Source organism: Chiroxiphia lanceolata, chromosome 3 (genome assembly GCF_009829145.1).
Source record: "Chiroxiphia lanceolata isolate bChiLan1 chromosome 3, bChiLan1.pri, whole genome shotgun sequence".
In the NCBI taxonomy this organism is placed as follows: domain Eukaryota; kingdom Metazoa; phylum Chordata; class Aves; order Passeriformes; family Pipridae; genus Chiroxiphia; species Chiroxiphia lanceolata.
In genome coordinates, this window is record NC_045639.1 from 83,661,691 (window position 1) to 83,674,561 (window position 12,871).

The window sequence follows — 12,871 nt, forward strand, 5'->3', positions numbered from 1 at the left end:
CCGCGGCGAGCGCAGCGCGGGTGGGAGGGCCAGGCCTCCCCAGCGGGGCCGCGCTCCCCGGGGGCATTTTGGCTTTGCCGGTTTCCCATTCCTGCGACGCTGGAACTCGGGAACTTCCAGCGCCGCCGCCGCGAGCCGCCGCTTTCCCCCCGCCGCAGCCCCGCCTCCTGCCCGTGCGTCGTATCCCTCCGCGCGCCGGCACCTCGCACAGAAAGCGCCTTTCAGCCGCCCGCCTGCCGCCACCGCCTTCCCGCCCACCCCGCCGACATCTTCTGCCACAGCCCGCCCGCCTTTCCGATAATAAACGCGTACCGCTCGCCCCTTCTCCCCTCCAGCGCCGGGCAGCGCCAGGGGCCGCCGAGGCGGCGGGGCGAGAGCGGGGGCAGAAGAGCGCGGCTCCCCCCTTCCCTGCCCGCCTGGCCGCCCCCTCCGGGCAGCGCCGGGGACTGAGGGGGGCGCGGGGGGAAGGGGCGGCGCGCGGGGCCGAGGGGGCTGAGGAGGGGGCGCGCAGGAGGAGGAGGGGACTCTTTCTCCGGGCGGAAGGATCGCGCTCGCTCGCGCTGGCTGGCGGCGGCGGCGTTGGCGGCGGGCGGCGGGCGGCTGCGAGTTGTTGTTTCCTCCTCCTCCTTCTGCTGCTGCTGCTGCCCGTGGGTTGAATGGTGGAGCCGAGACTCTCCCCGGTGGACGAGCAGTGACAGCGACCGGGCGGGTGCCTTTCGCTGGGACCCGACGCTGCCGCGGGAGCGCGGCCCGAGCACCCCCCCTTCCCCCCCTTTCCCCCCCTCCCCTCCCCGGTTTTCGCTTCGCCATGTCCGGGGACGGCGGCAGCCGGCACACGGCGGAGCTGCGAGCGGGTGAGTGGTGGCCAGGGGAGCCGAAGAGGGTCGGCGGGCAGGGGGGAGAAAGGGGAGCCCGCGGGGAAGGGGCGAGCGCCAGCCCTGACGGCCTCTCATCTCCCCGCAGAGCTCTACTTCCTCATCGCTCGCTTTTTGGAGGACGGACCCTGCCAGCAAGCGGCTCAGGTAGGGGATGGATGGATGGAGGGATGGATGGAGGGATGGATGGATGGCGCCGCCGGGCCTGGCGGGGAGGGGGCGGCCGGCTAGGGCGGCTGATCGGGCGGCGCGCTCGCCGCCTCGTCCTCCTTCTCCTTTTTTCTCTCTTTTTAAAACCTTTTCTCACACCCCGCTTTTGTTGTTACTGCAGGTCCTGATCCGAGAAGTGGCGGAGAAAGAGGTAAGAGCGGCGCCGCGCACCCGGCGCTCGCCCCGCCTGCGGCCTCCCTCCCCCTTCCCTCGCTCTCCCGCTTCCCCCGCCCCATCCCGGGCGCAGCCGGGGGGCTCCTCGGGGGAGGGGGAGCCGCTCACGGGGCGCCCTCTCTTCTCTCGCTCAGCTGCTGCCCAAGCGCACGGACTGGACGGGCAAGGAGCATCCTCGGAGCTACGAGAACCTGGTAAGAGGAGCGGGCGCTGGCGAGAGGAGAGAGCGCTGCGACGGGCAAAGTTGTTTTTTCCCCCTTCCTCACTCTCCCTGAGCAGCCCGGCAAAAAAATTGAATTTCCCGCAAAAAAAAAAAAAAAAAAAAGGCAACTTAAAAAAAAGAACCAAACCCAACAACTTCGGAATTTATTTATTTTTTTTTTAATTTTTATAACAACCTCTGTGCGGCCCTCGATCCCCGCTCGGTGTCCCGGGAGGACGCCGGCGGGGGTCCGGCCTGTGCCCGCCCGCCCGAGCGGGGTCAATAACGACGCGCGCGCCGGGCCCGGCCGCGCTCGCTCCGCGACGTCACGGCCGCGGTGCGGGCGGGCGCCACAGCCGCGCGCGCGGCGCCGCGCAGGGCGGGGCGGGGCCAGCGGCGGCGGGTGCCGGTGCGCGCGCGGCCGGGCGGGGGCGCTCGCGGCCGCCCGCGCGCACACAATGGGCCGGGCCGGGCCGGCTGCCCCCGCCGCGCGCCCGCCCCGCGCTGCCCGAGCCCGGGACCTGCCGCGCGAGGGGCCCCTCGCGCTGCTCCCCCGGCCTGTGCCGCTGGTCGGGTGCGTGGTGGGGCTCTGCCGCCCTTGTGTGCCCTGTGTCTGGAGCGGGGGAACGACGGGGCTCGTCATGTTCGCATCGCGAATTTGACTGGTGGAGTTCTGTTTTGCTGGTTGTTGTTTTTTTTTTTTTTTTTTTTTTTTAATTCCGTGATGCGTGCTTTTTATCTCGGGTGTAGATAAAACTAAGTGTTAGTTGTAGTGATGTAGCTCCTGCTAGCAAAGAGGGACCTGGATATTTTTTTTTCCCCTGTAATACGTTGTGAACTACAGTAGTTAGGAAAACAGCAATTAAGGTGTCTGAATTGTGGCTGTTAGCTACTTGTTGCTAGTATTGTTTTCATTGCAGATGCAGTGTTGTATAATTTAGTCTCTGAATTTCTGAATACAGTTTAAGAGGAAGACTGAGCCCTGCTTGTGATGTTCATCAAAGACATTTCCCTTCGGGCTTGCTGGTTGGTTATAGTAGTTCTGAACTCCAGTACTTCTGAGGCATAGACATGTGGAGAACTTTTGAGCTGACATAAAAGGAGGCAGAACAGTTTCCATCTGTAATGCATCTGATAAAGACTGTTGGCATATACATTATTTTAGTTATATAACAAATGTTACAGTATGAATCATAGATGTTTACTGTAGTTGGAACATGTTAACTTACAGCATTTGATTTTTTCTGTAGCAAGAGGTGTATTGGCACAGGCATTTTCATGCATGTGGTGTTGGAGAATGGATAGTGATTAACTTGTTGAATACATATGGATACATACCAATACATTTGAATTTTCCTGAAATTGAGTGTCATCAAGAAATTCAACTGGGAATTTCAAAGTGCATATTATGCCGTTCTTATTTACTTATTTATTTGTAAGACTGGGAGGCCATGTTACTCATTTCAAATGATGGTCAGAAGTTGATTGGTAAAACTTATCATGAATCTTTCTCTTTTATCCTATAAATTATAAAGAATTGGAAGTGCAGTCTTAGTGTAGTATGGATTTGGGGGTTTTGTGTGTATTCAGGATGTAAAAGGATGTGAAGAAGGAGCTAGTGAGGAAAAAGATATTTTAAGGGTTGAAGTAAGAACACTTGGTGAGAGACAAGTTCATTCACACCCTTTCTGAGAAACTTCTTTTGTTTGCGGAATGCAGGTAAATACCAACTTATTTAGAATACGTATCTAATGACATAAGATGTACTTCCTCAAAACTTGGACTTGATGCTGGATACTTATATTTGAAGAGATGATGCTGACCAGGTCGTTTTTCTTTTCCTAATCTTCTGTTCATAACAAAGTTTTCTTAGACTTCCTGATAAATATGTATTTATTTATAAATAAACATTTATTTATGGCCTTTTCTACCTTGTCCCCACCTAGATGTTGGGGTGCATGTGTGAAATAGATTACTTTGGTTTTGATGCTTCTCTCCATCCTTTGTATTTGTTCTTGCTTCAATTGTCAAAAATATGTGAACTTTGTATGACTTGACACTTTAGGCTTGTGAAAGCTGGCCCAGAAGTGTATTTACAGTGTGACAGTTACATTTTGTACAAAAGCAGTGTTTTTCACTATGTCTTGTTCATTAAACAAAAACTTATTTATCTGAAACCAAAGGATTTTAGTTTTAAGATAGAGGCTGCTGATGAGCTAGCATTCTGTTTCTTCATTTTTTTTTTCATTTACAATCTTTCCAGCTTTAAGATGGTGACTCTTTCTGAAGACAGCATATTTAGTCATGTTTGGGTACCACTTCTCAGAAATGAATGTCATGAGCTTTCATTAAACTTCATAGAAAGGTCTGAGGGGAGAAAAGCTAGGAAATAAAATTACCAGTAAATGTATGTTAGATGTCTGACTTTTACTCTAGGAGGGAATAAGGGCTCTGTGTAACACAGGTGGATTTAATCCCAGGCTCTTTTGTTGTGCATAAAATCATGCCTTTTATTATATGTATATATATAATAAATCATTCCTTTAATATATGTATGGATATATGATGTTCCTGATTTTGTCCTTATTTTAAAAACATTTATTTAAGAATTCTTATTAGAGTTAATCTTCTGTTCTTAGACTGAAATTCACAGCCTTAGATGTTTCATTTCTTTAACTTAATGTGTGTTAAATTTGATGCAGTTTCCATCTTGTACATTACTTGTACATTTTTCTGTTTGGCCAGTGAAAGTAAATGTTTCATTTTCTTCTATAAGCTAATACCATGCTGTGCATCCTTGTAATGCTACAGGAAAATACATGAGTTCAGAAATACTATTTTACTCATTTTATATTCTTAAGTGATTTTTCTTCAATTTAAATATTTGTATATTATATTTTCCTATGGTCACACACTGTGTGATATAAATTACTTGATCTGGTTTTGATAGTATAGGCTCTTATTTCAGACTGTCAATCTTGTTCTAATATTGCCAGTATTAAGATTTCTGTTTGTGTTATAACCTAAGACCTTTTGAGAATTGAGTCCCTGTCAGGCCACTTTCAGTGTAGGTGTATTGAGGATGATGGGACTCTTCAGTAACAGATCTCAGGATGCTTTGTGTTCTCTCTCATTTGTTGTGAAAACTTATTAATTATAAGCCAGATATTTTTCTCTCTTTTTTTTTTTTTCTAGAAAAAGAGTGAGGATTTCTCATTTTGGGGGGCAGACTTTGAGGAGTTTTGTCTAAGTGTTGTATTGCACTTTTAGGCTTCAAAACACCTTTTTTAGGGCCTTTGTTAGGACACATGAGCAAGCTTTGGTGCATCCTTTCACTCCAGGGGAATTGGTTTTTTTCATGTTGTAGTTTCCCTGCGGGTGTAGCTGCTCTAATTGTGTGCTGTGGATGAAAGCTGTGCATTTCTGTTGCATCCTTTGTGTAGGCACGAGTGCTCAGCCAAATGTGCCGTTAGTTGGATAAGGGGGCCGAACTATCGGAAAAATGAACAGTACAAGAATAACTTTCAGATGGTTCAGCTCTCTTTTGGTGTGCAGCAACACGGGTCTTCCCACCATCATGAGATGGTAGGAGTGGGTGTGCAGGGCTTGGACAACGTGTTGGGGTTGCTTCCTTTGGGATCAAAGTAGACTTCTGCTGGATGAAGCCAACTGTTAAGATTCACTGCAACAGTTTAGAGCTACCATAGGGAGTGGTTGGGTTTTGTTGGTCCTTTTTTTTTTTTTTTTTTTTTTTTTGAGAGAGAGATCTTCTATGGTACAAGCATTGTGGTGTATATGACCAGAACTATTGTGTAAACTTCCTTGTCCAGAATATTCATGTAATTGTCATTTTCTCTGTTGAATTAGAATTATATTCATGATGGTGGTGGTTGAAGAGGGAGGAGGCAGGGACTTCACATCAAATAGGAGGATGGTGCAATGGGTTTAGTAGGCTGTATGCCTGTTGGGTGACTATTTTGCTAACATTTGTCCCTTTTGCTTCCCTGGCCCACAATTATTAAATGTGATTTCAAGTGAAAATTACAAAATGTTCTTTTCTTGCCATTCTACTTTCTTGCCTTTCAAGTTGTGCAAACCTACACGAAGTTACAAATAGTATCTGTGGGACTGGGACACTAAGTACATTGATACTGTGTTTCTTTGTTCATATAATACCCAAGGCTTCTAGTCAGCATTGTGGTTACTGTTTAGAAATTCTGTTTCTTAATAAGTAACCAGATAATAAGTGGTTTGTTTCTTCAGGAAATGTTGTGCTCTAAAGGTATTCAAAGAAATAAGGAGCAAAATTAAAGCTTACGTTGAATCAGAGAGCTGCATCATCACCTAGTTTTTATTAACAGTTTTTTGGGGAAAGCCTTTACGGTATTTTGGAAGGTGTTCTGAAAGACTTGGCACTGGGGCTAAGAAAACCTGTGAAATGATTGTGATCCCTTGCCAGATTTTTGGTCTCGCTATCAGTGCTTTTGTTGGACATGTATCAACTTAAATGCTTTTCTCTTAGTTCTAAAAGACAAGCATTTCTGTTTTACAGACTGTTCCCATAATTGAGACTTTAGGTGATGTTAAAAGCTCTCTGTTTAAACCATTATATTTTGATGAGAGGAACTCTTGTTCATTGTGAGAAGTACCACACATTTGTGTCTTCCACAGGTAGTCAAGAGATTTGGCTAAATCAACTGTTTTGTGATAGTTCTTTCAAACTGAGACTGAGAAATACAGATGAGAGATGGGCTAAAGGGGAATATCAAGTTTCTAAGATGTACCTTTTATGAAAAAAACCCACCAAAACAACAGACCAATGAAACCCACAAAACATTGAGTGAATTTAAGCAAGGCAAACAGATGCAGTTAATCTAACAGTAACAGGTATAGTTGAACCTCTTAGCCCATGAAGCTGAAAATGCTGCTTTCTGTTCGTACCTTCTCATGTGGTAAGCTTACAGCAGTCTGTTTATACTAAGGTTTCAGTTTATCTGCTCTGGCCTCACACCTATTAAAAGCATTAAAAAGTTGAAAAAATAATATGTTCTTGAGGTGGTTGGTTTCATATGGATCTATTTAATTAGAGAAAAAGTAATCTCACAGTAAAATAGTAGGCATTCTGATAGGGCATAGTGGCTAACTATCTATATAGTTTTAGCCCAAGCATAATTAAAAAGTACATGAGAAATAAATATGTTTTGGGGAAAATGGTTAATTCTCCAGTTCTCTACTCCCTGTACTTTTTTGCCCCTGCCCCATCCGCCCCAAAAAGAAAAACGGGAATGAGAATTCTTCAGAGACAAGTACTTGCATTTCATTGTAATTCCTAATTTTACAGTGATAAGGCAGTGGCTGCTGGTACCCAGTACTCTGTTAGATTGATGGTCTGATATAGTATAGCAATTACTGTAATTCAATTTGGAGCTTGTTTTGGGCAATATCTTACATAGCAGAATAGTTAAAGCTGGGATAGCTGCTGGTGTCAGTAAGATTGAGCTCTTGCATCTTGAAATATAGCTAGCTGACTGACTAGATTTTTTTTGTTAAATGTCCTTGTGTGGAAATGTGTTTTTCTTAACGATATTTACGGTCAACCTTGTAGTTAAGCATGTCAACTGGTAGCATGGTGGTGGGGGGAACCAACAATTCTGCAGGGAATGTTTCAGTGTGCAGAGCATTTGGAGCACTGGAATAAGGTCATATTTTGCTTGATGTCTAAAACAGGCATAGTGAATAACTGCATCACGTATAGAGAATCTAAGTAAAGAGTCTGGGTCAAATCATGATTCTTTTGATGCATTCATTGTGATTCTGATGCTGAATTATTCTGCAGTCATGCAGAATGAAAATAAAAGCACTTAGGTCTATTTCAAAGGTAATAAAGATTTGAATGTTAGTCCAAATAGCTGTGAAGCTGCATTTTGTGTATTCCCATGCTGCTTGTTTGGAATAAGTGAAGTTGGGAGTAGTAGGTAAAGGGTGAGGTTGAGGGCAATGCTGCTTCTTATTTTCTAGAAAATATTGTTTGTACTGAAGATCTGAAAAATTTCTACTTGCTAAAAGAGTTTTAATTTTTGTTACAGTAATGTTTAGGAAATGTTATTAATTTCAGTAAAAAGGCTATGAGAACAAAAAGAGAGTTTATTATTTTACCTTAAAAGCACGTCTTCTGTGCATTTCTTTTGGAAGAACAGAGCGGAATGAGACATTGCAGAAAGCCTAATAGGGTGAGGAAGGAAAACAGCTAGAATTTCAGCTAGGTGGGATGGCAGAGGAAAAAAAATGCTGTGCTTTTTATATGCTGTTTGACATCACAGTTTTGGCATAAAATTTTGAAATTCCTGTTTGTAGAGTCCAGTTTTCACTTTCATTTAAGGCTGTATGAATTTTAAATACGTGTACATCTGTTATTTTTTTCCTTTTGCTTTACTTTCTTCTCTTGGAATCAGAGAATGATATCAAAACAAATTTCTGTCATTCTATTGAGTTGTCATGAGCTTTTCAATTTCTGACAAAGCTTGTAAAGTTACTATTAAAACAAAAATTTATTTATCTCTTTTTGGTCACAGAAATCTGTCTTGAAAGTACTCTTGACAGTAGTTTTGGGTTTTTTTGGTGTTTTCTGTTTTTTGGTGGGTTTTTTATTATTTATTTTAGGAGGAGGACATAGGTTATAGGTATATTTTTGTTGGTTCTATCTCCTTTTTACAATTTGTCAATGCAAGAATTGTCTCCTGGTAGTCTGCACTGCAGAACAATTTGATTGTAGTTTTCTTTGTCATTCAATGTATTAAATAAACTTACCTTGTCCTGTCTTGAGTTGTTGCTACCATGTTGTGGTTATCTTTTCTGCATTTTTTTTTCCTTTTTCAAAAAGAAGGAATTGGGACTAAGCTGAATTTCTGTTATACACTTTTTAAAATTTGTGGCTTCCGCTGTAGTGGTAATAGTCACACATACAAATCAGCACTGGAACAGGCTGCCTAGAGAGATGGTTGCAGCCCCAAACCTGTTGGTGTTTGAGACATTTGGATAAAGCCCTTAACACTGTACTTTAACTTTTGGTCAGCCCTGCAGTGGTCAGGCAGTTGGACTAGATGATGATTGTAGGTTCCTTTTAATTGAAACTATTGTATTAGTACTGTTAAAAGAATTTTTTTTGAAAAGAAATTATTTCATCTGGAGAAAACTTAATAGCTTGTTCTTAATAGGCTATTTAAGTTTCATCTTTTACTTGTTTATAGAAGCAGAAAAAAGGAAAGAAAGCTGTCGAAATAAAACCTGTGATGAATTAAGAGTTTTCTTTTCCTGTGAGATTTTACGGGGAAATGAAACCTACTTTTTCATTTAATTTTCTTGTGTGCATTTTAGTCTTATATAGGAATGGTTCATGAAATAGCTCTATAAACTTTCTGGAACTAGCAAGTGTTTAAATGGGCAGTGCCACTTTTTTTTTGGTAAAGCATACAGCTCACTTAGCATTGTTGAATCAGTTTGTAAATGAGCTGGTTGCGAATGCTGCTAAGTAGTGAACTATGATTATTCAGAAAAATACTGTGGAGAAGCATCACAAAACTACTGCAGAACTTGGCATAAGTAGCTCTTTTCACATAAAGGGACTTAAATGAGAAGAGGCTGTAGTGTGGGTGTAAGGTATATATTAAGATCTTTAATATAGATGAACAAGAATAATACAAATAGATCCCTCTTTTCAAAACATTTGCTTTAAAAACTGCAAGAGGAATTGACTGTATCCAGTTTCTGCTAAAATAAAAAGTGAACACATGGCTTATGACAAACCCTGAGAAGTATGACTCAAGATGTCAGCTTGCTGTAGTTTCGGAATGTGTCAAAGCCGATTTGCTTTATTTACTTTAGATTTTGTGCATTTGTGAGGATGTGTAAAACTGTAGAGTTTTCAGCGTATTGCATATTTAGCTGGATTATTTGTGGATAAACAAAAAAAATTACTCTTTGAGAGACAAGTTCGGATTTTGCAGATGTAAATTCTGCTTTCAGATGGAATTATATGAAGAGCAGCGTTTCTTAAGTTTTTGTGCTCCTTTTGATAGGAACAGAGGAGAACAAAAGCTGAGGAAATGTATCGGGGCTGTTGCTGGCAAAAGCTGTACTTAGCTTCATTACTTGTTGTGGGTGGCTATTTGGGTATTTCAGAGCTCTCAAGCATGTGTTTTGACTGTGATTCTCCTTTAAGCAGAATAAAGCATGTTTGATTTGCTATTCTGGTTCATTTTTCTTATCAGTAATATGCAAATTCTGAATTCTGGATTACTTTTTGCCACTCTTCTAACAGGGTGCCTGTCTGACATTGAATTTAGCAATTTTAAATTAACTGATCTGTACGATCAACTGCAACTTTATTGAAATAAAATATGATTTTTAATGGTTTTTTAAAGAAAAACTTTTTTTTTTTTTTTTTAACTTTTGTGAATTTTGTAAGTCATTTAACTTTTAGGCAGTCAAATTTAGAAATCTTGCAAGGCCTACTACAAATGTGATATAATCCACAGAAGAAAAGCCCTGCTTTACAGGTAGCAGCTAAACATTTACCCACCGATGGGAAGGAGTGAATGAATTCCTATTTTGCTTTGCCATGCAGCTTTTGCTTTACCTATTAAACTGTCTTTATCTCAAACCACAAGTTTTTACTCTTTTACCCATCCGATTTTTCTCCCCCATTTCACTGTGGTGGGAATGAGCAAGTGGCTTCGTGGGGCTGAGCTGTGGCAGGGTTAGACCACGACAGGAGAGAGAAAACTTTCCCTCCTTCACCACAAGGTTGTGGTGGTGCAGGTGGTGGGAATTACTAGTGTAAGCAAGGCTTTTCCAGAGCCTCAGTTTCAGAGATCAGCACTCTTCATATTAACAAACTGCTAGAATACACGAGACCGTTCTGGTGTGTCAGGAAGATAGGAGCACATCTGAGGAAGAATGAGGTATATATGTGGTAATTCCGTGTAATGCAGAAGCATCATTGTGCCCAAATGTCTGTCACGCCCTCTTCTAGTTGCAGGATAACGAAACATCGTAAGCTTTTACTGCAGTGTTTCTTTTTTTTTTTTTTCTGTGAAGTAAAGCTGTGAAGATGTATTTCAGGCTGTGCGAAGGACGAAACTATTACATGCCAGATCCTGCACAAGAACTGAAGAAAACTGAGTCTATTCTCCCTCTTAATTTATTATTTTAAATTTTTTTTGTTATGGTCTGAACTGACAATAGCTTATGCATTTAAAAAATACTATTTCTTCAGCAAAAGCCATATGTTAGTAGAATTTTATTATTGTCACATAAATTTCAAAACTTTTTTCCCCTTGTTATATAAGACAGTTTTCTGATTTAGAATTCTAGTAGTTCAAAAGAATGGACTGGTTTTGTCTGGGAGGTCATTAATACTGGTTATAATCAAGTAGTGAGAAGTTCTGTTCCTGATAATAGGACCTTGTTTTGGTACTTTGCAGTTTAAAATTATGAACTGTTACAAAAGTTCGTCACCTTAGTAGTATAGTAGGGACCACATAGAGTTGACTTATTTAAGCCAACATTTTTGTTAAAACGTTTTAAATGTAAAATAAATAATTAAATCCAGTTGTGGAGCTTCAACAAGATGATGTAACAGGTGAATTGAGGCAGAGTGGTTTTGCATTTTCTTCTACAAAGCTGTGTTATTTATTTGGTATTTGTGAATCTTGCAAGAATTCTGTAAATGTTTGTCTCATCTTTATCTTACAGTAATTTAAATTGAACAGGCCGCTACTTAAATATAATATTGAGTATATACTCTTTTTGTGATTATATGGGAGCTTATTTGTGTATGAGCAACTGTGATTTAAAGTCAGAGAGTAGTAAATACCAACAGTTCTCTGTACAAGTGACATGTGCTGAATAGAAGAATTAATTAGGACCAGCTGGAATGAATTATTATACTTAAAAGTCATAATTTGTTTTTGTCCCTAATATCCTATAATTTTCTTACAAATCTGTGTAACAGTTTGGGGAAAAAAAATTAAACTAGTAATGCATCAAAAATATTGTATTGTTTATCAGATGTTTTGTTTGCTCTTTGATATAATAGGTGAAATATTACAGACACTTGGCACCTGATCACTTGCTTCAAATATGCCATCGACTTGGACCACTTCTAGAGCAAGAAATTCCACAAAGTGTCCCTGGAGTGCAGACGTTATTAGGAGCTGGCAGACAGTCTTTGCTTCGTACAAACAAAAGTATGAAATTTTTATGGGAACTTTGAGAGTTCTTGGTACTTCATGGATTTCCTGTGGTTTTCTTTAAAAAAAAAAAAAAAAAAGCATTTACCTAAATCTTTTTTTGTTGCAAACAGGTTGCAAACATGTTGTATGGAAGGGATCTGCTCTTGCTGCACTACATTGTGGAAGGCCTCCAGAGTCCCCTGTAAATTATGGCAGTCCACCTAGTATAGGTAAGTTCACTTTTATTCTGGCATTGCCATTATAATACCTAACTCCCAGGGTGATTGATGATTGTGATGATGAGAGCCAAGTAATAGTTCTGTCCTTATTTGTGTCACGTACCTTACTTTTAGTGTTTTTATTAAGATTGTGTTGCCATATTTATTGTAAATTCATATACTAGTTCTGCTCTAAAGCTAATTTTGTCCTTGAAGTGTAAAATTGAATAAAATGCATTCGAACAGTGAATACGTAAAAATAAAACTCTCTTTCTTAAAGATGTAATAAAGCTGCCAGTAGATAAATAATTAGTACTGTAGGACAGCAAGGCCTGCGCCCATTGTTAGGGAGAGAAAGTCATGTCAACTGGTTTCCTTTGAGTCTTGCAGAAGTTGTTCTTTTTGCTCTCTGGTCCGTTCAGTAATTTTGTAGCTGTGCTTTACTTTGCTTTACTGTGCTGTATGGTGAAGCATGAATGTGTTATCTGTGCTGTTGAAAAACTGAAAGCTGAAGGTCAGTGGTATTATGGTTATTATTTTTAAGCTCTCATATGGTCCCTAAAACATGTTTGTTAGCTTTTAACCTTTTAAGAACCAAGATACATGTTTGTTTAGTTGCTAGAATGATCAAGACTTTCGATATTTTAGGAGATTTAAAGACCACCCCATTTCTCTTATTCATGGATACAAAAGTGTGCAAAATCACTTGTCTTTTCATCTTTCTCTGTTGAGAAAGGGAAGGGAGAAAATCCAGGGAAGGGAGAAAATCTGATTAAGACCAAATTGTTAGTGTGGTTTACACCAAAACGGGAGTGTTTTTTACCAGAATGGCAGTTGCAGATAGATGTGCAGTGGTGGATGAAAGTGGACAGAGAATATCTAATTGATTCACTTTGGATGAGGTGCTGCACCTTCTGCAAAGACAAAGGTTTCTGTCTTGGCAAAAAAGATAAGACTCTG

General features: G+C 41.4%; 1 protein-coding gene across 2 annotated transcripts in view; it reads left to right on the forward strand.

Annotated features, from left to right (window-relative positions):
- Positions 1–576: 576 nt before the first annotated feature.
- Positions 577–12,871, forward strand: part of PHIP (pleckstrin homology domain interacting protein) — a 106,750-nt gene continuing 94,455 nt past the window's right edge. The window contains exons 1-6 of one of the 2 annotated variants that reach the window (XM_032681208.1): positions 577–854; positions 964–1,022; positions 1,207–1,236; positions 1,394–1,453; positions 11,558–11,708; positions 11,825–11,923. In XM_032681208.1, the coding sequence (XP_032537099.1) occupies positions 809–854; positions 964–1,022; positions 1,207–1,236; positions 1,394–1,453; positions 11,558–11,708; positions 11,825–11,923 (445 nt within the window). In that variant the 5' untranslated portion in view covers positions 577–808. The remainder of the gene's footprint in view (positions 855–963; positions 1,023–1,206; positions 1,237–1,393; positions 1,454–11,557; positions 11,709–11,824; positions 11,924–12,871) is intronic. The other variant, XM_032681207.1, reaches the window with a different exon arrangement.